We start from the raw sequence: 23,006 nt of genomic DNA on the forward strand, positions 1-23,006 counted from the left end.
AGTTTTGTGTAAGTGACACCTAGGCAAACCGCACTGCATCATCAGTTTAGATTAGCACTGAACATTAACGAGCGACCTGGTGACGAACTAAGGATTATTGTACACACATACAGAGAGCATAAACAGGTGGGAGTTGTCTTACCAACTCTGAGAGGCATCCGAAGAAGTGGGCTGTAGTCCACGAAAGCTTATGCTCTAATAAATTTGTTAGTCTCTAAGGTGCCACAAGTACTCCTGTTCTTCTTTTTCCACATTAGAAGCTAGAATAAGTTTCCAGTTTTTCCAGATTCAGGAAGTTACTTACATAGATGTTCTATATTTTATGTCATCCTTCTCAGCCAGCTGTTCACAGGTAAGATTAATGTGCTCCTTCCATAGCCCCTGGCACTTCCTGCAGGTTTCCTGAAGAGAACAACATGTGTTAATGGGAAGAGACCATCCCAGACACATCACTGAATAGCAAAGCTTGTGAGGGTGCTCCCCAAACCGCATAGATTTGCGCTGAAAGATCAGGCCTACAACATACAGCAGAGATTCACCAGCAGCAGCCGAGTTTTGCAAACCATCAGCATGCAGCTAGAGACCCCAATGATGGGGAAAGTGCAAGAGGAATTTGGGAGCTTCCCGCTATTACAATAATCGCTTAACAATGGGCTCTAGGTAAGAAGCCGTCACCAATAGCTATGTAAGACGTGGCCAGGAACGCTTAGCTGAACAAGTTTAGAGGGACTAAGATGTACATATGGTGCTAACTGCAGCTGTCTTAGTCAACGTGAGGGGAACTCCAAAATGGTGCTAACCCTCCCCAACTTGAGAGGATGCTCATCATGAGAAATGGAGGGTTTCCATAGCATGGTCATAATGAAAAGCCTCGCACCACTTCTCAGGTGGACTGGAATCTCCATGTCACCCAGGCCACAAAGCAAATCAAGGTCCGGCTTAGCAAGTCCTCACAAAATTAAGAGAGCAGTCAACTTTAAATACACCAGTGGCCTGATGCTTAAAGGCAGCATGTGGGCAGACAGTTGGAGAATGGAGAAGGAATCTGAGCCAATTATTATGAATCCTTAACCTGAGCAGAAGTGATAATTTAACCAGAAGTTTGGAATAAACCCATCCTCTCTTCCCTGTAGATTCTCTCTTTTCCAATCTGGGGTTTGTAAACCCACTGGGGTCACGAAAGATGTCAAAACAGGGTAGGGAGGGAGTCTTGACACTAACTAATCTATTTCTATTTGAGGGATGAAAAATGAGCCATTAGCATCCTCTGATCAGCAAACAGTTAAAAAATATTTGATATGTATACCTATTTTTATATATACACACACATACACACACACACACGCTCATTTCCTGGCTGACTAACCTGATAAATTACCACAGTTTCCATATATGGGGTAGAAGCAGTAGCTCGGAGCCTGAAGAGAAGATAGCCAAGTCCAGTGCAACTCAAAATACAACCCATTTCCTCTTGACATCCCATGTCTTTCCAACCAGGATTCAATTATTACTGACTGTTTAACAACTCCAGGGGTCTCATTATATCATAGATAATACCTTTCTGAGGAATCAGGTACTACTCAGTCTCATGCTAAATCATTCCACTTGCTTCTCAACACTGGTGTTTTGCTAACATTGCTCCCATCCTTGCCTCAAACACTGTAGATACCTAACCCTCCCCCCCCCATCTCCCTTCAGGGGCATTGGAATGGGGAGGGGCCAGGGGACCACGGCCACCCCACTTTTTACCAGCCATAAGGCGAACAATAGGGGGTAGGGGGCAGAGAGGAGCAAACAGGGGACAGGGCCTCAAGGAGAAGGGGTGGGGTGGGAGGACAGGGCCACGGTTCAGGTGCCAGTGGCCCCCCCACTTTTAGGGAATCTTCTGCCACTCCTGTCTCCCTTAGACCACAGAGACTTCAATTTACTTCCAAATAGAATTCTCATCTTCTGCTCCCAGGAGGACTTGTTCCTCCACAACGAAGGAGCGAGAGATGGTGCTGCACTCCCAGTAAAGGGAATTAAAATGTGTCCAGTTTCTCCCCTTAGCTTCCACCATGCCTAAAGAAATGGCAATTATTGCCTTATACACTGCTGGGATCCTTCACAATCAATATTTGCACAAGTGAGCTGTTAACCAATACAAGAGGTAGGTTAAGTGCAGCTGAAATTGAATTCTAATGAGCTCTCCCCCAAAGATACTCTGCATAGCTTTGGCAAACATTCCATATTGTTTCTACCACTATGAATCTGGCCTGACGGGCCACCTAATAGCCTCACGGTGTTTTACCAAGATCACAGGCCTGGACATTTTGCATTGAGCTCTGTTATAGGAATTGAATTGACTAGCTCAGCTATTGAGCATTTACATGTACTAAGGCTACAATTTTGTCACGGAATCCGTGACTTCCAAAGACCTCCGTGACCTTCAGTCCCTCTGCCCCCCCACAGCAGCCAGGAACTGCGGGGGCTCCCCCAGCTCCAAGCTGCCGTGGGTGGCTGGGGAACCCTGCTGCTCCTGACCGCGGATACCCCGCAACTCAGAGCCACGGGTGGCGGGGGACCCTGGAGCTCCAAGCCCCCACTGGTGGTGGGCCCCAGGAGCTGCCAGTCAGCCCCTGCAGCTGCCCCGTAGCTCCCCATTGTGTCACGGATATTTTTAGTAAAAGTCAGGGACAGGTCACGGGCCTCCATGAATTTGACTTTGTTGCTTCTGACCTGTCTGTGACTTTTACTAAAAATATCTGACAAAATCTTAGCTTTAATACTAAGTAACCATTGGTCTCTGATCATTGCTCAGTTTGAACAGTGAAAGTCTAGCCCATTATTAAGAAGCTTTTTGCGCTTTACAAAGCAGCTCTGTTTCATAAAGAGAAAGTGCATTTCTTTACTGTCTCTGTTTTCTTATATGCAGCACTCCAGGCTGAATTTTACAGCCAGCCTGAATTATTTATTTGTATTACAATAGCACCTACATGTCCAAACCAAGATTGCCTAATCTGTGCGGCCCAACATACAACCACACAAAAAGCCCCCCCTTACCCCAAACAGCTTACACTTTAAAAGGATAAGGGCAAAAAAGTGTGAGGATAAACAGAGGCACAGAGGAGATGTGACTTGCCCAGTGTCACACCAGGAACAGAACCCAGTTTGCCGACTCCCAGGCCAGGGGACAATGCCGCCTACTTATAGTTCTGTTCATCCTGGCGCCTAACTTGGGAAAGTTAATTTTGCGGTATGTTTCCAAGACAGTGAGTTTATTTTTGTTTGGTATTTATTTTACCTGGTTTTCTGCATTCCTTTAACTCATCCATTCACCTGCTATTTTAGCAGTTTAGGTTCTCTGTGTTACCAGCACCGAGCTTTCAGTGTAACAGTCAGCTTGTCTAGATTAGCCAATAAACACACGGTCCTCTAAAAGGCCATTGCATTACTGAACAGTTCCAGAATGACTATGGATAATAAGGGGGACATTAAGTACTGATTATTTGGTTGCATCTGCCCAAGCTTGCCAGGTAGGGTGGGACAATTCACTAAAACATTGAGCAGGGAGAAGAGAAAGGAGGATGTGCTGGAGAACCCTTCAATCACGTAATGTAATCTTTTCACTGTACATCTATTGAAGGTAGTGGCTCCTGTTTCCTGCAGGCTGACAGGAAGCTGCTGTGATTAGCACAAACATGTTGCGGCTCAGGATGACCCTTTGTTTCCAGGAGAAGAGAAGTAGTTACACAGCTTTCCTATTTGGGGCCAGAGGTAAGGATAGCACGTTCGCATTCAGCAGAGAGATCAAAACAGACAATCCCTTGCCAGTTATTCCAAGACGCTGCATATGCAAAAGTCTAATTGCAGCCCTCTAAATGGCTTGATACTTGTGCCAGAATGAACATTAAGGGTACTTCCAGTCTACCCGCCGTATCAGCGGGTAGCGATCGATTTATCGGGGATTGATATATCACGTCTATATCGATCCCCGAACGCGCTCCCCGTCGACTCCGGAACTCCATTGGAGAGAGCGGCGGTAGCGGAGTCGATGGAGGAGCCGCGGCCGTCGATCCCGCGCTGTGAGGACCTGAGGTAAATCGATCTAAGATACTTTGACTTCAGCTACGCTATTCACGTAGCTGAAATTGCATATCTTAGACCTTGGCTACACTTGCGAGTTACAGCGCTGTAAAAGCTCCCCCAGCGCTGTAACTCACTCCCCGTCCACACTGGCAAGGCATTTGCAGCGCTGTATCTCCGCGGTTGCAGCGCTGCATGTACTCCACCTCTCCGAGAGGAATAGCGAGTATTGTGCTGCCGCTGCAGTGCTGCGGCGCCAGTGTGGTGCCCAATGCGCTGTGAATGGCCTCCAGAATTAATCGGCAGTATTCCACAATGCCTGTTCTAGCCACTCTGGTCATCAGTTCAAACTCTACTGCCCTGGCCTCAGGTAACCAGTCATGTGACCCACCCTTTACATTCCCCGTGAATTTTAAAAATCCCCTTCCTGTTTGCTCAGCCCAGCGTGGCATGGAGTGCTATCAGCGAATCTTTGCAGGTGACCATGCCTCCACGCGCCAAGCGAGCCCCAGCATGGAGGAATTACAATACCTTCGGGACATGATGGAAAGGGGCCATGACCGGGACGCCCTGCAGTGCAGGATCAAAGTGAAGGAGTTGCGGAGTGCCTACCACAAAGCCTGCGACGCAAACGGCCGCTCAGGTGCTCCCCCTGCGACCTGCCGATTCTACAAAGAGCTGGATGCGATACTTGGGGTTAACCCCACCTCCACTCCGAGCACCACCATGGACACTTCAGAGCCGGTGGGGGGGGGGGGGGGGGGAGGAGGAGGAGGAGGAGGAAAACGGGAGTGATGGTGGTGGGCCGGACGGAGAAACCCCGGAATCCCTGGAGCCATGCAGCTAGGAGCTCTTCTCGAGCCAGGAGGAAGGTAGCCAGTCGCAGTGGCCCGTACTTGGTGGAGGACAGACAGAAGAGCAGGTTCCCAGTAAGCGGGTTTTTTTTTTTCGGGAAGGAATTTTTTCGGTGCGGGCTCTTTGGGAGAGAAGGATTAGGCATGCATGCCTAGATGCAGAATGGTGCATTGATGTGATTTATCATATCGCGGTAATCTGCCTCGGTAATCTCCTCGAATGTCTCATCCAGAACGTGTGCAATGCGCTTGCGCAGGTTTATCGGGAGAGCCACTGTGGTCCTTGTCCCAGCCAGGCTAACGTGTCCGCGCCACTGTGCCACGAGGGGCGGGGGGACCATTGCTGCACACAGGCAAGCGGCATATGGGCCAGGGCGGAAGCTGCATTGCAGTAGAAGACCCTCCCTTGCTTTCCAGGTCACCCTCAGCAGCGAGATATCGTCCAGGACGAACTCCTGTGGAAAATGTTGGGACAGTGTTCAGTGTAGGTGCCCCCTGAAGCTGTTGGCTCTCCCCAAGGCACAGAAACCCAGAGGACAGTGCAACCCTGAAACAATCAGTCCCCCTTACTCACCATTTTGAGGCTCCCGTGGGATGTGTGTGCTCTGTTTCGGACGGGAAAATTATGTTATTGTGTAGACCCTGTGTGTTTTCTACTAGTTAAGAAGGGGGGGAATCATTACTCTGTCTGGTATAAACAATGCTGCCTCTGTTAAATGTTGCATTTTGCCTATACAGCTGCATCAACCTTGAGACCTCAGCCGTCCCTCTTATCGCCTGCGCAGAGACTGCAAAGACTCAGGAAGAGACCGCGAAAAAGCAAAGAAGACATGCTGCAAGAAGTGATGCAGCAATCTATTAAAGAGAATGAGAAAGCACAGGACTGGAGGGAGAGAGAAAGCAGGATCCGCCAGGAAAATGCAGCGCACCGGCGGCAAAGCACCGCACACCGGCAGCAAAGCACTGATAGGCTCATAAGCATTCTGGAGTGCCAAGCAGATGCTATCCAGGAGCTGGTAGCCACGCAGAAAGAGGAGCAGTACCACAAATGCAAACGCCACCCCCTCCCTACAGCCCTTGTCCCAAAACTCTTTCTGTTGTGCCCCACTGTCACCTCCAACCCACTTTCCCCAACTTCCATGTTCTTCACGCCACCCGCTGCCTCCAACACCAATATCTTCACCACCCAGCCCTAAAAATCATGACCCTTAGCCTCTGCACTCAACCTCCATCACCATGCAGTAAAGCTATCCTGAAGTGCAGCACTCACTGCACAGCACACCAGACAGGACATACGCGAATCTGTGATTGTACCGTTCCCCACTCCACCCCCTTGTTTCTTTTCAATAATTTTTTTTTCTTTTCAATAAATGGATTCTTTGGCTTTGAAAACATTCTTTATTATTGCATAAAGTAAAAGACTCCTTAGCCCAGGAAATAAACAGGCACTGCAAGTCTGCTTGTCTGCTAAGCAGACACTGCTTCCTAAAGATTGGAACTACTGCACTTCACTCCTGTGCAGGGTACCAGATATCACTGCTGGTTTTCAGCCTCAAATTGCTCCCTCATGGGATCCCTAATCCTTGCAGCCCAGCGCTGGGCCCCTGTAATAGCCCTGCTCTCTGGCTGTGCAAATTCAGCCTCCAGGTGTTGAATCTCGGAGGTCCATGCCTGAGTGAAGCTTTCACCCTTCCCTTCACAAATATTATGGAGGGCACAGCACGCGGATATAACCGCGGGGATGCTGTTTTTGGCCAAGTCCAGCTTCCCATACAGAGATCATCAGCAGCCCTTTAAACGGCCAAAGGCACACTCCACAGTCATTCGGCACTGGCTCAGCCTTTAGTTGAACCGTTCCTTGCTGCTGTCCAGGCTCCCTGTGTAGGGTTTCATGAGCCACGGCATTAACAGGTAAGCGGGATCTCCAAGGATCACAATGGGCATTTCAACTTCCCCTACCGTGATCTTCCGCTCTGGGAAAAGAGTCCCGGCCTACATCTTCCTGAACAGCCAAATGTTCCGAAAGATGCGTGCGTCATGCACCTTTCCGGGCCAGCTTGTGTTAATGTCAATGAAACGCCCACGGTGATCCACAAGCACCTGGAGAACCATAGAGAAATACCCCTTCCAATTAACATACTCGGATCCTAGGTGGGGTGGTGCCAGAATAGGAATGTGCGTCCCATCTATCGCCCCTCCACAGTTAGGGAACCCCATTTGTGCAAAGCCATCCACTATTTCCTGCACCTTACCCAGAGTCACAGTTCTTCTGAGTAGGATGTGATTAATGGCCTTGCAAACTTGCATCAACACGATTCCAATGGTCGACTTTTCCACTGGTTTGCCACCGACCGGTAGCTGTCTGGAGTTGCCAGCTTCCAGATTGCAATAGCCACCCGCTTCTCCACTGGCAGGGCAGCTCTCAATCTCGTGTCCTTGCACCGCAGGGTGGGGGCAAGCTCCTCACACAGTCCCATGAAAGTGGCTTTTCTCATCCGAAAGTTCTGCAGCCACTGCTCGTCATCCCAGACTTCCATGACGATGTGATCCCACCACTCGGTGCTTGTTTCCCGAGCCCAAAAGCGGCGTTCAATGGTGCTGAGCATGTCTGTGAATGCCACAAGCAATTTCGTGTCGTGCGCGTTACGCAGCTCGATAGCATCGTCGGACTCGTCCAGGGGGAAATTCCAAAAAGCCGGACATGTGCGGGAAAATAGGGAGGGGTCGTGGGGCTTGGATCCGTGCTGGGGCCGGAGCCGGAGCCGCTGGGGCTGGCGCCGCTCGGCCGGGGCCGGACAGGCCGGTGCCCCGGGGCCCGAGCTGAGCCGAGCCGGAGCCGCCGGGGCCGGAGCCTATCGGCCGGGGCCAGTGTCCGTGTCCCGGGGCCCAAGCCGAGCTGGAGCCGCCGGGGCGCTCCGCTGGAAACCGGGGCCAGCGCCCCAGGGCCCGAGCCGAGCAGGGCCAGAGCCACAACCACTCAGCCGGGGCCAGTGCCCTGGGGACAGAGCCGAGCTGGAACCACCGGGGCCGGGGCCGGCGCCGGCGCGCTCGGCTGGAACTGGGGCTGGCGCCCCAATGCCCGAGCCGAGCCGGGGACGGATTGGGCCACGCCTCCTCGCGCCCCGCCACCCCAGCTTGCCTGCCTCCCTGTTTCAGGCTTCCCGCGAACATTCGACTCGCGGGAAGCAGGGGAGGGGGAGGAGCAGGGGGGTGGAGCGTTCAGGGGAGGAGGCGGAGTTGGGACAGGGACTTTGGGAAAGGGGCGGAGTTGGGGTGGGGAAGGGGGCGGAGTTGGGGCGGGGGGGGCGCTTGGAGTGTCCTCTTTGTTATTTTAAAAAATGGTAACCCTAACAAAACAGCAGTGATAAAATTAGCCTGCTTACCCCTTCCCCCAACCCACACAACAAGCTTTTCAAGATCCAATCTACAGATGATCTGGCAAAGCTAAAAATTCAACACTTCTACCAATCAGCCTCCACCCCTGCTTGGCAAGCCAGCGCTGTTCACACTGTCATTATCTGATCAACACTGACTGTTATAGATTCAGGCCAGATAACTGCTGCATGGAGTGAAATGTAAGAAGACAAAAGAGAGATGCCTGACTCACTGCCCACAGCATTCCTGCATGCTTGCTCCCTCTCGTTGCATAAGAATTTACACAAGGCCATTTACTGATCAAGCAAAATGCAGAAGAAATCAACGGCAGGCTCCACCACTGGTCTGTCATCACCACCCTCCCACTCTCAGTGGCAGCTGTAAGGGGGGCCCTGTAACTTGCCGTAGCGTGTATGCTGGTTAATTCAAGTGCTGTGTTATGGCTATTCAATGACATCTTAATACTGCTGCTCTGGGAGTCCGGCACGTTTCCCAAAATATGTGAATGACAGCTTGGTATACTGTAGCAGCTACTCCTCTGTGGACCCTACATCTAAGAGGGTTCGATTATCTGCTGTAAACAGAGTACAGAATTAGGGTAAAGGTAGGGTGACCAGACAGCAAGTGTGAAAAATTGGGACAGGGTATGGGGGGGGGGTAATAGGAGCCTATATAAGAAAAAGACCCAAAAATCGGTACTGTCCCTATAAAATCGGGACATCTGGTCACCCTAGGTAAAGGTAAACTGGATTTTGAATTTACTGAGTGCCCCAGCAACAGAATCTCTGCTGCCTCATGCATCCTGAATGGTGATTGGATTTTGAGAGTTTCATTGACAGGCAGTGAGGACCACAGTGCTCTCAGAGTAGCATTTTAAGGCTGGTCTGTACAAAGCTGAACTCACTCGTTGAACTAAGGGTACGATTTTTAAAGCAGTTAATTGAGAAGTGCAAGCGAGCAGGGCCGGCTCCAGCATTTCTGCCGCCCCCAGCATTTCTGCCGCCCCAAGCAAAAAAAAGTGTGTTTAGAATGTATTTAAACAAAACTAGGGTTACCATATGTCTGGATTTTCCTGGACATGTCCGGCTTTTTGGTCGTCAAATCCCCATCCGGGGGGAAATTCCAAAAAGCCAGACATGTCTGGGAAAATAGGGACGTATGGTTAAAAAAAAAAAAAAAAGCCGCGATTGGCGGCGGCAGTTCAGCAGCAGGTCCTTCGCTCCTAGAGGGAGCGAGGGACCTCCGCCCCTGAATTGCCGCAGGTGCTGCCCCTCTCCCTTGGCCGCCCCAAGCACCTGCTTGTTAAGCTGGTGCCTGGAGCCGGCCCTGCAAGCGAGACACATATCACTAGCTTTAAACGGATATTAAGAGCGTCCAGACAAAGCTGCACTGGATTAGCTAAAATCAGTATAAATTAATTAAATGGGGTGTAACCTCTGTATGTCGACAAGCCCACAACACTCAGCATATGGGACTGTTTCTAGGGTCTCTCAGGTAGAGCTAGAACAGTGAAGTTAAAGAAACTGAACTAAAATCCAGTTTAGCTAGAGAAATGGATATCCGAGCAGCAGAGATGTACAAGGATATGTACTTATCTGTGTGTTGCATGGAAACTTGGCAATAGGATTCTGGGCCTCCAGACTTGCCAATATGGAAACAGCCTCTTCCTAGGGTGGATTGCTACATCCACTATTTAGTCCAGAAGAGGATTAACACTGTTGATTCAGACGTGTAACACTGGCAGCAGGTACCAACTCCAAATGCACTGTATACCTGCAGTATGGCAGAATGCACATAACACGCTATGTACACAAAGGGGACAGTGTTCAAATATAATTACCAGTTGGAAGGTATTAAAATGAAGCCTATTTTCTTCCTTCCCCTGATAATTTGCTTTGTATGCGCCTCCTGAAAGTTTCATCTGTTTCTCAGTTAATGCTGCCCCCTAGAGACCCAGAACTGTAATCGCAGCTGCTTATCTTTTTAAGAAGAACACTTGACTGGCAGTACTTGTTGCCATGTGACAAAACAGAATCTAGGTGCTAAAAGAATCAAACATGTTGTCAACAGCTGTGTAGCCTAGGAAGAGGGAAGCCTCCGCTCTTTTTAGCATAGCTAGGTTTCTTTAGGAGGATAGGTGTTGACAGGAATCCTGAACCAGCTTGGGTTGGCTTCCAAGATTGTGCTAAGCAAGATTATTACCTACACAAGTTTATGTTGTGCAAATGATTGAACATTAAAACAAACATGGGTGAAGAAAGGCTTGTTTAATTTCATACTGTAAATCAGAGCTAGTCAAAGTTTGTTTGCACATTTGATGAAAAATTGATTTTTAAACAAAAACTTTTAGCGAAGAGCTGTTTTTTCAAAGTTGCTTGTTCATCAAAGCTGAAAGTGTTGACATTTTATCCCCCTTTCCCCTCCCCCGAACGCAACAGACTGAATGATGTCACTCACACTTTCAGTTTTCTTTTGCTAATCTAACTTTTCCAAAAATCATATATTTTTTTGAAAAGTTAAAGTGGCAAGAGGAAACAAAACCAACCTTGCAGCTCTATCTTTTCAAATGCTGGATACGTTACAATAGAAAAGAAAGAAAAAAAAATTAAGAGTGCCACCCTGGACATTGTTCATTTTACTGCACTCAGTGGCAGAGAGAAGAGAAAAGGGGAGAAAACTGTTCTCTTTTAACGCCTTGCAAAATTAATAGCTTCAAATTTGTTTGTGAAATGGCTTTTCTGTTTTTTGACAAGCCCTATATTTAATGTTTGTAAAAAGGCTTGTATGGCCTTTAAGGAAGTTAACTCAACCAATCTCATCAAGAAATCAGAAAGGTGAAATTTAACCTTCCTCCCTGCAAAAGCAACTGATAAAGCGTACTCCACACTTGGTCCGTGGACCACCATTAGAAAATTATTGGATCCCCCTCAACTAGGCACTCATAACTTGAGCTGCTGTAGAAAGAAGTCTAGTGAATTCCCATGACCGGGTTCGGTTTTAGAGGTGAGCTACCAAGTTACTGGTAGCCTGCTGGAGTATTCTGCAATAATCAATTGTATTCTTTAGATCAGAAATGGGTTTCAGAGAAAACAATGTTTTTCCAGAGGTCTGATTCAGAAAGGCTAGGCTAATGGTCATTTGATTGCAGCAGTCAGACCTATGCAACAAGAATGTCAGCAGTTCCATGCAAGAAAACACTGCCAGCCAACAGTACTGAGGTACTGCTCGCCAAGTCTGGAAACTGCATTAGTTCTATCAGAGTAGCCCATCAATCTACTGCATACTTACTGTACTGGGAAGTGGACGGTCTGTATTTAGAATCTAAGACACAGAAACTTGTAGAAAAGAACACTGGTTTAACCTGGCTGCTTGCTAGTCTAAAAAGATTTCACCATTTGAAATGTTGTGTGATTTATTTCAAAACGTATTTCAACGCCATTTCTGAACTGAGTTTGATAGATGAAGACACGAGAAATGGGCATCTAAGGCTGCAGACACTGAGATGTGAGCACTAAATGGGATTAGAACTATTTGCATCAGACGCAGCGATCTTCATCACATCAGAATCTTGTCCTTTCCCCCTAACTAGATGAAGAGCTGTGTAACAAACTTTTCAGTACGGATCAGCTTTTCTCTCCAAAGTAACAATCTAATTCTACAGTCAGCCCTATTCCTTTGAGCTGATAAGCACTGGGGGAAAAAAAAGCGACATCCAATTTGCTCAGCAAACAGTTCCGCTTATACATAGTGAGAAAGGCCTCCACGCACCAACCTGCTTCAACCTGCACTCTAGGGCAGTCAGAAAGTGTGCCATTCGGTTAGATTTATATAGGCAGGTTAAATATAGCCTGTGACTTCATGCTGACGATAACATTTAAATGAGCATACATGGAGCCATTTAGCTTTTTGCTGGGGCAGGAAGTTGTATCAAGTTCAGTCATTTGCTACCAGAGTGTCACATGTAGTTGACCACAGGTTTTAGATTTGCTAAGTTGATACAAGATAATGGGTAGAGTCTTCCCAGCCAAAGTAAATAATTAAATACAAGCAGGCTAGTTCAAAGCTCTCACTGCCCGGCCCTCCCACAGCTACACCAAACGCACAGGACTGATTACCTTATTCCATTTAACAGAGTGGGCCTCTCAATGGTATCCACTTAAATCCTAAATGCAATGTTTTGCGAAGGTAGATGCCACTTCCAATAGCTTGAGCTCTAGATCATCTCCTGCTCCAGACGTACCAAGTAACAGTAGCCATGACATTGCGGGAAAAATACAGTGAAATCAATAGAGCTTGCCTTTATTAGACCACACTAAAGTAGTTTCTGAGACCTTGAGACCACACTGAAGTAGCTTCCAAAAGGTACTAAGTACAATTCTGTTTCACTTTTATTTGAAGGGCAACTCTAGCAAGCAACAAGTTGGCATCCATCCCTTAAGTGGTCACACCCAGATTGCACTGTGCTACAGAATATTGTAAAACAAAAACGATTCAGCTTCATGACAAAGGCTCTAACATACGCTGAAAGTGACATTAACGGGACAACAGCTATTTAAGTCAATTCTGTGTGCGCCGCCATTTTTTCCCCTACAAGCAATACCTCTAGTTACTCTAATTGAAAGGGATCAATGGAGTTCATTTCTGTTCTTTCCCTCCAGCCCCCAAGTTGGTTTAATTTGCACTTTTGACCACATTTTGCATAGTTATTTTTCACTCTTTCCCCTGTCAGTTCTCCTGCTTGCACGAGTCTTTCGCACAGTAACAGGGAAGAGAACCAGATACACAGGAAAAGGTCTTTAAAGTAACAACCGTCTCAGGAACACTCAGGTTCACGTAACACACCTAGGAAACACTAACTCATTTCTTGAAACAAGACTGGAGTTTCAGGTTGGCCTACCCTTTCAAACATTCTCTGTAAAGTGACAACTTTGATGGTATCTGATTTGGTGATCTGTGGTTAACAAAAGGGTCAGAGCTGAAAATCAGAAGCCCTGGCTACAGTAAAAGTTTAGACACATGCCAGGCTGCAGTACAAACTTTTGCCAGCACAGCAGTGATGAAGTGCGATCCCTGGCAGCTTTGCAAGCAAAAGCCCCTAGTCTTGATGCAGTTGTACCAGCAAAACTATGCTTTATCCAGTGTAGCCTATTTCATTTGGGACAGGCACTGCATGGCTGTAATAAGCTATATTGGTAAAAAAGCTTCTTACCATATATAATGGCAAAACTTCACTGCTAGCCACAGGGCAGAGTGCAACTAACCAGACTTTTCTTTGAGAACCACTTCATTACAGCTAGATAACACAAGATGTGTGTTTGGTTAATTATTGATGGATTTGCAAATGAAGTATTTATGACAGACTTATAAAACTCTTAGCAGCCCTGTGAACCGCCAACCTCAGCCTTGCAAATTTCACCCTAACATGAAGGCGAGTCATCTGTAAGTCATTTACTAACAGGGAAGAACAATGAGAAATATATCTGTAAATCTCAAACCAATGTCCTGCAGTAGGTGCCTGGGGAGACATTCCTGGGTGGAAACAGTGCTGCACTAGAAAGAGTCAAGGAAATCAAAACCATCAAGAAATGGAGTATTATGAAGGGGAGATTAGTCCCTAGGTTTTAATATAAGCACACGCACACAGAATCTCTCCTCACTGAACAGAGTGCCATCCATCCATTGTGCTAAGGCATGAAGAGGTTTGGAAGAGACCATGCAACAGTCTATCCTTTCATCAGTGGAGAGAAGACTGTCTCTACAGACATGTAGGCAGTGCAAAGTACATGTGGGGAGTAAAGATGTAGGCATTCATTCCATTTTTAAGCTCTAACAACACTTTATTATTCTAACATTGCAGCTTTGAGGGATGTTGTAGGTCTTTGGAATTGGAGGGAGCAGGCTTAGAGCACAGACAGCTATTTTGGTGTGAAAAAAAGGGAAAAGAGTGGCTTCCAGAACAAGAGGGCAGGTGGAGATTTCAGGATTCCAGTCAGACTATTTGGCAAAATAAGAAGCAGGAGATGGGAGAGCGCATTTAGTAACTTACATGACGTATTAGACCCGTCAGGTGTACACACACACACGATCATTCTGATTAAACAAGCAATACCAAGTGAACAAATACTGGTATTTTCCAGCCAGCAACGTAGAGGGTGTAAATCCCTATAGACTTAAAAGCTTTGAAGCAGCAGAGAAATCACCCCTACCTCGGAGGCAAAATACACAAATGTAGGACTCTCCAGCCCCACTTTGACACACATTCCTCAGCTCCCTAAGCAGGGTGGGGCATACTTTTAGGGTCTGTTTTCATTGCAGTTAACCCAGGCTCTCTCTCAGGTGTTGCCTCAACCTTCCTGCCATTCACAAACAAAACCCTCTCACCCAAGTTTGGTGGTGCCTTCAATCTGGGCTAGCTGGCCTGCTGGGGGTATAACTAAAGCATGAGTGAGGTTTACACTCAGGCAGGTAACCAGCCCTATTAGTAGTGAGGACACAGCTAGGCAGGCATTTGAGTGCCAGTAGTTCTCCACTGCCTTCCCACAATTCCTCCAGTGTGCACAGGAAGACAAACTCTCCCAGAAATCACCATGAAAGAATCAGAGTGGCTCAGCTTACTGCAGACATCCTAGTGACACAGACATGCAGGAGTACACCACCAGTGAGGACTTGGCAGTGTCCGCACACTCTGGAGCTAGGCTAACCGATCAAAGTCAACTCTGCAGTGAAGGTGCAGAAGCTAAACACTAGTGAGGCATGTTAGCATGACAATCTCCTGCCTAATAAGGGCTCACCTATACACCATCTTGCACCAGAGTGGTTAAATCCGTTTTAATTAACACCTTCAATGGTGTCAGAGCATGTCTGTGCGTGGAAACTCATTCTGGAATAAAAAAAAAAAGTGTCCTACTGTGATTTGTCACAAGTCAGTCAAGAGTAAAAAGAGAAAGGAAAAGACCACATGTATTTCACACTTCATCCCATCCTCTGATTAGTGCAGTCTCAGCATTAATATGGGAAGAGGGGCTTATCTCAACATAAGTTAGACAGGGAGAGAAATCTGCAATGACTCTCACAGTATTGTGAAATCCATAGAAAAATAGTTTCCTTTTTGTTGCAACACATTTCACTGCTTAAAAAAAAAAAAAAAAAAGCTTCCCCTATCCCCTTTGCTGAGCAGTACCCCAAAGAGTTTTCATTATGCTCACTGCTAGATCGTTTATATTGCTACTGGCCTAAGGACTGCTTCCTGTGTTAGTGTTCTTCCGCCTTTCATTAAAACCCCCCAAATAAACCAGAACACCTAGACTCCAGAAAATGTGTTTGAGAAGGTAGCAGTAATTTCTAAGTAGCAGTAGTATTTTCTTCTATTGCCCAACCACAGTGGGGAAACAAACCAGAACATTTTAAAATTAGACCACTTATTTTAAGGTAGTTCAGTTCAGAGTTAAGAGCTCTGGTTCGTGCAGCAGAAGGGATCTGAAGACCTAGTCTTCTCAGGGAATAGGGAAAATAGCCAGCATCTTCCAAAGATTGGCCAGAGAGAGAGAGAGAACGAGAATGACATGGAGATTTGTACTATTGCAAAGACTAGTGCTTGTTTTGACATCATTGCAGAAAGAGAACTGCTTTACTCATTTGGCACCAGTATCGGGGAGTTTACTACAACCAGAAGTCATGTTAGGATTTACTCATTCTTCCTGTGTCAAACATTTACCAGCCCCAAATTCCTCTTGCAACAGCAGGGACGAACACAGATGCACACACAGCCCCAACTTCAATTCACATTTTCTGCGTTCTCCTAGCACTGGGCTAAGCATCCAAGCACAACAGTCAATTTATACTTTACCACTTAAAAGTGGCCTTTGGCTTGCAAAGAGCTCCAGTTTCCAGCCTGCAGGGACATCCTAGCCTGGTAAAGCTTATTTTAGATAAGAGCACCTTACCGCCAGGTATAATTATATACCTATATAGAGTATAAGCCCCTTGGGGCAGGGACTGTTTTCACAGTAACCAGCACAATGGAGCCCCAGACATCATCATACCAATAATTTTAATAATCTTTTCTAAAAGGGAAATATAGTGGTTTATACACAAAGTTGTAAAATGATTGCTGTCGGAATAAAGTTGTCCTGCAGCTATTCTAGTCCAAGGCCTCTAGATCAGAGACTGCCACTCATGCCAAATTGTGTATTACTTATTGTGGTGTAGGAAAGTACACACTAGAAATGTATGTAGCAGCAACAGTGTGTCCTGTGGCACCTTTAAGACTAACAGATGTATTGGAGCATGAGCTTTCGTGGGTGAATACCCACTTCATCAGATGCATGCAAAACTTTTGTTCAAATATTCACTATACCACTCCAGTGTGATGCTTCAGCCAGCCCTTTCCAGTGTTTTTCTGTGAAAAACCCTTTACGTTTGTCAACTGTTTGACATGTCACAATTCAACCTCAGGCACAGGACCTCAAAAAATTGTGATGTTTCTCGTGAAGACTTTTTTTTTTTTTAAATGCACTTCAAGCAGCACGTGCTTTAATAGTTTTCAGCTTGCAGGTAAGGGAGGAGTCAAGTTAGGGCTGCTCTCAAAATACCAACTGGCAGGTTTTAATATCTCAGTTGACATCCCTTGTGTGGTCTACTCTGCAGGATTAGTCAGGCAGCAAGTCCAGCCATGGTAGGTGTTTACATTCAGGAAGACATAAGGCCTAGGATATCATAACTGGGGGAAGCAAGGCAGCAAAAATGCATGAATGGCTTTGACAGCCAAGTGAAAGAACGGTTACTTACCTTCTGTAACTGTTGTTCTTCGAGATGTGTTGTTCACGTCCATTACACATTAGGTGTACGCGCGCCGCGTGCACGGACGTCGGAAACTTTTTCCCTTAGCGGCTCCCGTCGGGCCGGCAGGGCCCCCTCCTTCCCGCCAGAGCGGCGCCCCGCTCCAGGGTATATATATCCCTGCCGACCCGACCCCTCCGGTTCCTTCTTGCCGGAGACTCCGACAGAGGGGAAGGAGGGTGGGAAGTGTAATGGACGTGAACAACACATCTCGAAGAACAACAGTTACAGAAGGTAAGTAACCGTTCTTTCTTCTTCGAGTGATTGTTCACGTCCATTACACATTAGGTGATTCCCAAGCTTACCATTGGAGGTGGGTAGGAGTCAAGGTACAACTGACTGTAGCACAGCCCGACCGACCATCGCGTCCTCTCTGGTCTGATGATGGATCGCGTAGTGGGCTGTGAACGTATGTATGGACGACCAGGTGGCTGCCTTGCAGATCTCCTGGATAGGGACCTGTGCCAAGAAGGCCGTAGAGGACGCTTGGGCTCTAGTCGAGTGGGCCCGGACCTCCGGGGCCGGAACATTGGCGAGCTCATAACAGGTGCGTATACAATGCACAATCCATGCCGACAAACGCTGTGTCGAGATAGGCAAGCCTTTCATACGTTCCGCAATCGCAATGAACAGCTGGGGTGTTCTGCGGAACGACCTGGTCCATTCCAGGTAAAATGCCAACGCCCTTCGGACATCCAGGGTACTTTAAGTACCCTAATGAGCTGTTAACTACTGGCTCAACACTACTATAAACTAACTGATAACTGCTAGATAACACTAATGACTATTGCTAAGGGACACTCTCAGACGAGAGACAGAGTTGTTCCAACGCCGCCACGGACGGTAAGAAGGAACTGGAGGGGTCGGGTCGGCAGGGATATATATACCCTGGAGCGGGGCGCCGCTCTGGCGGGAAGGAGGGGGCCCTGCCGGCCCGACGGGAGCCGCTAAGGGAAAAAGTTTCCGACGTCCGTGCACGCGGCACGCGTACACCTAATGTGTAATGGACGTGAACAATCACTCGAAGAAGAATAAATGCAACAAGCCTATTAGGGGGCTATTTTGACAACCCAATCCTCCTCAATGCCATAGGAATAGATGCCTCCTAGTTTACAGACTGTGCACCTTGGCCAATTCCAGTAAGTTTTCTAGATGTCTTTATAACAAAAGTACCACTCAACTACGAAGATTTATGGGGAATAGCAAAACAGAGAATGTAACATGACAGACTCTCATTAAACCACCGCTAAAGGAGGTGTTATTGCTATTGTGAACTATTTTCAAAATGCTTCCCCAACACTACTACTGATCGCTTATCAGCATTCCTGAAGATAGGAGGTTTCCACCATCAGATACAGACAGCAATTGGGACATTCAAGTCAAAAGTGAGGAAATAAAGGTGTTAAAATGTCTGAGAAATTTTAACAAAAAAATAAAATAGTAACTGGTTGAAGGAATTAAGTCCATGGTGCCTAAAATGTATTGAATGTACTTGAATTTAAACACTATTTTCATGCTGACTGTTCTGTTTCATTTGTTCAGTTGACAGAAGTATGAAAAGTTCAGCTAGTTTGATTCTACTATAAGAACAAATGGTATTGCAATTGCCCGTTGAGGGGAAGAGTGGATGGGAGCCCATAATGAACCATTACATTTTGCCTCCTTACTTTCCCCCAGTGAGGGAGAAACAGTGACCTATTTTGTGTTTAGGTCAGTAGTTGTATGAGGCAGGGACAGCTCATGAACCATACGGAGGGCACCACAGCAAGTGACATGCCAAACTGACTAATTTTGCATTTCATCAAGGTTTAGAAGGGCTGAATCAGAACTGTAACTCGGCAGCTGCCAACAGGTTTCACGGAGAGAACATAAAGGCAGCACTTACTCCTTAAACACCTAGATTTAAACCACTTACCAAACCGACAACTGGCACTGAATTAATGAAATACAATCTGAAGCAAGTAACAGGGGCTACAGAGTTTTTGGGGGGGTTAGGAAGAGAGAAATCACATCAAAGATTCTCCTAAATACAGATTTACCCTCTACTTTAATTAACACAATCTGCTGCTCGTTACCTAGGTGAGCAGCACGGGTTCAGTAGTCCTTGAATGAAACCAGTGCCAGTTGAGAAACAAACATCCCCTTATCTAGTATATAAAAGGGCTCATAGGGATTGATGAAGGAAACTATTCTGGATGAGATAGCCTTTTGGGGATGTATCTGACACTGTGTAACTGGTCAAATGAATTTTTAAAGAGGGGGCAGTGTCTTCGTGGCGTTTTTATAAATTCAGCAGTGTTGGTGCACATGAAAGCCATCCTTGCCCAGACCCATTCCAATTTCAGTTTTCTTTTCACCCTTGGAAAATATGGATGGTCAAAGCTGCTACTGGCTATTTTAAGCAATAGGCTTAAAAAACAACCCCCTCCCAAACCCAACAATAATCAGCACCTTTAGGGAGATGTTGCAATTCTGCTTTTTAAAACTGGAATTTACTATGTTGCAAATTACCCCCACCCCCACCCCTTCCAGCCTTGTGTGTGAACAACCCCTTCCTCCCAACGGAGCAAGTCTCAGTTCCACTTCCAACCTGCGCTTTGAGTGTAAGGGGAAATCAACACTGCTCGCCATAAAAGGAAAAGAAGCCATCTGCTGCATTTCTACAGAGGGGAGGCAAGTGGTGTCAAGAACAAGGAACTTCAGTGACTTCCTTAAAATGCAGGAAGCATCAGACACCAGTCACCACCCTCACTGGGACCCTGTCCAACTTCATTACGGGAGGCAGATGTGCTACAAATACAGAGGTCTTAAAAATATATATATATAAAAAAGAGACAGCAGGAAACTGGTGGTCAAAAGCAGACAGTGTTTTTACACAGTTACCTTCTTTCTGGGCAGCTACACTTGCTGTATGTAGTGTCCAAACATTTCGATAGCACAGATTTGAACCAGAACCCTCCAGCTTCATAAGCAGCAGCAGTTCTGCTAGGTGAGCTACAAACAGAAGTTCCTTCTACTGCTGCTAAGTGAACAGATTTTTTTAAAAATCTGAAAAAAAAAAAAAATGTAAATACTCCCCACTTCGTCACGTCCTACATACTCTATGTATGGGCACATTTACGTTTACTTAATCTTCAGATTCCTTCTTTGTATACTCAGGGTGGTGACACTTTTTAAAGAGTTGTTAGAAGGGGTTTAAAAGCTCATAGCTTAAACCAGGTGTGTTCACGTTACTGCATAATATGAAAACTAAATGAATTAAAACAGTTTACTGGTCATCATTAGTGCAGTTTAATCTTTGCATTTTACTCACTTTCAACAGTAAAAACTGCCTAGTCAATTTCACTTTGTTTAGAGTTATATTCGTTTTCTGGATCATGCAGTAGAGCAAGGATGCGATGCTTGGATGGCAAATACTGCTGGGGAATGTTAAAATATTTCAGAAGTAAAAGTTATATTGATCTTCAGTTTTGTAAAACCAAGATTTTACCAAACCTAACATATTGGGTTTAAAACGGACATGACCACTCAAACAATACAGCAACAGATTTTTGCTTTAGCAAATAAGTCTACCTAGTATAGAATCTTCTTTTTGTACTGTGCAAGAGTGTGCTCCATCAAGGACAAAGTATGACAGGAATCAAAAAAACAATTAGTTATACAAACATGCACGTTGCATTAACTATGAAGTTACTAACAACTTATTGTTCTGTCAGATGATGGAATACCATTCCTGGAAGCTTATAAAGCTGTGTGACAGTCTGATTGGATTTATTAGAACTTGTGCTAACAAACAAACAAACAAAAAGTTTCCTCAGGTCTGCAGAGTCATTTAGCCACTCAAGGTTGGCTGTGACCGAGAATAGATACACACCAATATTTGTCCTTGGGGAGGCGGAAAGCATCCACAGCGAATATCTCTTTTCATTGCATAGAAGACTGGCAGCCTCCTTTGTGAGACTGTGGCAGAGAATCACCTGAGAATGGATACTCTAACTAGAAGAATATGCAGTTCCCTGATCCAGATCCAAAACTCAGCTATGGGCATCAGAATGGGTACATCTGCCATTGTTAGCATTCCTTTCTCTTCAAGAGAAGTTGCACTTAGAAAAAGTTAACAACTGTGCAACTCAAAACTTGAGAGGTTCCTGACAGAGCTGTCCCTTCTATTTCCCAGTCCCATTACACAAAGGCTGCATCTTTGTCAATACAATAGCGGGAGAAAAGCAATTATGAAGCTGAAACTTTGATTCCTTTGAAATGATATTTTTAATTTAAAAGCAACACCACATCAATTTCATAGTTCAGAACATACAAGTCTTTTTCTTAGGTTGTTCCCACGTGCATATTTGCACAATGCACCAGAACAGTCCCTAACAGGTAACACCAGGAGTCACCTGATTAAATGAATAGGCTACAGGTTTAGAAACAAAACAGAAAGTACATCTTCGCACAACACAGTCAATCTAGGAACTCGCGGCCATGGATTGTTGTGAAGGCCAAGAGCATAACTGGGTTCAAAAAAAGAATTAGATAAGTTCATGGAGGATAGTTCCATCAATAGCTATTAGCCCAGATGTCAGGGATGCTACCCTATGCTCTGGGTGCCCCGAAACCTCCAACTGCTAGAAGCTGGGACTGGATGATAGCAAACGGATCATTCAAAATTGCCCTGTTCTGTTTATTCCCTCCGAAGTATCTGGCACTGGCCACTGTCAGAAGACAGGACACAGGGCTAGACAGACCACTGGTCTCACCCAGTATGGTCGTTCTTATGGATAACAGCAACTTGTCTAATTATACTAAACCATTTCCTAAAGAGGAAGAAGCCAGGAGCACTAAATGGCCAGTGCCCTTTTTTGCAATATACAGTCAACAGGAACAGAATCAAGTACTTCTCCCTTCCGCTCCAGCCCTTATAAATGTACTTGGAAGCCCAGGGCACCCGGGGCACAAGGTAAGCAGCGGAGCATTCTCATTCTCTAACTGGCATTCATGGTTGGGCTTGTGACTCATGCAGAGCTGCTGGAAGTGTGTCTTTCACCACCCGCATTTCCCCAAGATAAGTTGAATGCTGCTTGTGCCACCTGAGGAGGCTAATCTAATCTTTACTAACACACACTGCAGCACAATGCACGTTCATTAAACAGTTTGGGGCAGTGGTTTAGGTTCTCTATGGTGGCTGTACTGAGCAGCTGCAGCGGCTATTCGAGAGGAGCCATTTATAACAAACACTATTGGACTTCCCAAGAGTGCAGAGAGGATGTGCTATATAAAAGCCCCACAAAAATTCATTTCCGGTTATTGTCAACCTGTCTGGACGCACCAATTTCAAAGTGCAACCTTCAGCATGAACATGGCAAACAAACACTCACCCTTATTGTAGAGTCTCATTACAGAGCTGTCAAAAAGGAAAAAATAAGCCTCAGTAGCGCACAGTACAATATCAGAGTTATTAAATATAGAACAGCTGTCTGCCGCATGACTTCAGGTTGCAAGATCCCCTTGGATGTATTGTTCAGTGTGTATTATTTTTAAGGCTGACCTTCAATAGCATATGTTTCTGACCACCTGCGCCTCCATTAGCATATGCTCAGCTAAGCGCAATGCATCTTCCAAAAGATCAGCTGTATTTGCCTCTGTAATCCCCAGTTTCCAGTGGGGAAAGGAATAGGCAAGGTATTTGGGGGATTTAGGACACTCCCTGCATTCCACCACCTCAAAAAGCGGGGCAGACAGAAACCAACACCTCATTCTATTATGTTCAGATTCAGACAAAGGCCTATCATTATTCTGACAAGTGGGTACTAAATAAATCGTCCGTAACGTTCTGTGAATAGAAACGAGGAGGAATCTTAAGACTGCTTCTAATTG

The 23,006-nt window shown here is 46.1% G+C and overlaps 1 protein-coding gene across 5 annotated transcripts in view; it reads right to left on the bottom strand.

Annotated features, from left to right (window-relative positions):
- The window catches only part of RNF216 (ring finger protein 216), a 127,228-nt gene that overhangs the window by 28,726 nt on the left and 75,496 nt on the right, over positions 1-23,006 (bottom strand). For 4 of the 5 annotated variants that reach the window (XM_005289066.5, XM_042853118.2, XM_065558997.1 and 1 more), the window contains one exon: positions 305-402. In XM_005289066.5, coding sequence (XP_005289123.2) covers positions 305-402 — 98 coding nt within the window. Of the gene's footprint in view, positions 1-304; positions 5,375-23,006 lie in introns of those variants that run through there. The other variant, XM_065558999.1, reaches the window with a different exon arrangement.

Source organism: Chrysemys picta, chromosome 10 (assembly GCF_011386835.1).
Source record: "Chrysemys picta bellii isolate R12L10 chromosome 10, ASM1138683v2, whole genome shotgun sequence".
Lineage (NCBI taxonomy): Eukaryota > Metazoa > Chordata > Testudines > Emydidae > Chrysemys > Chrysemys picta.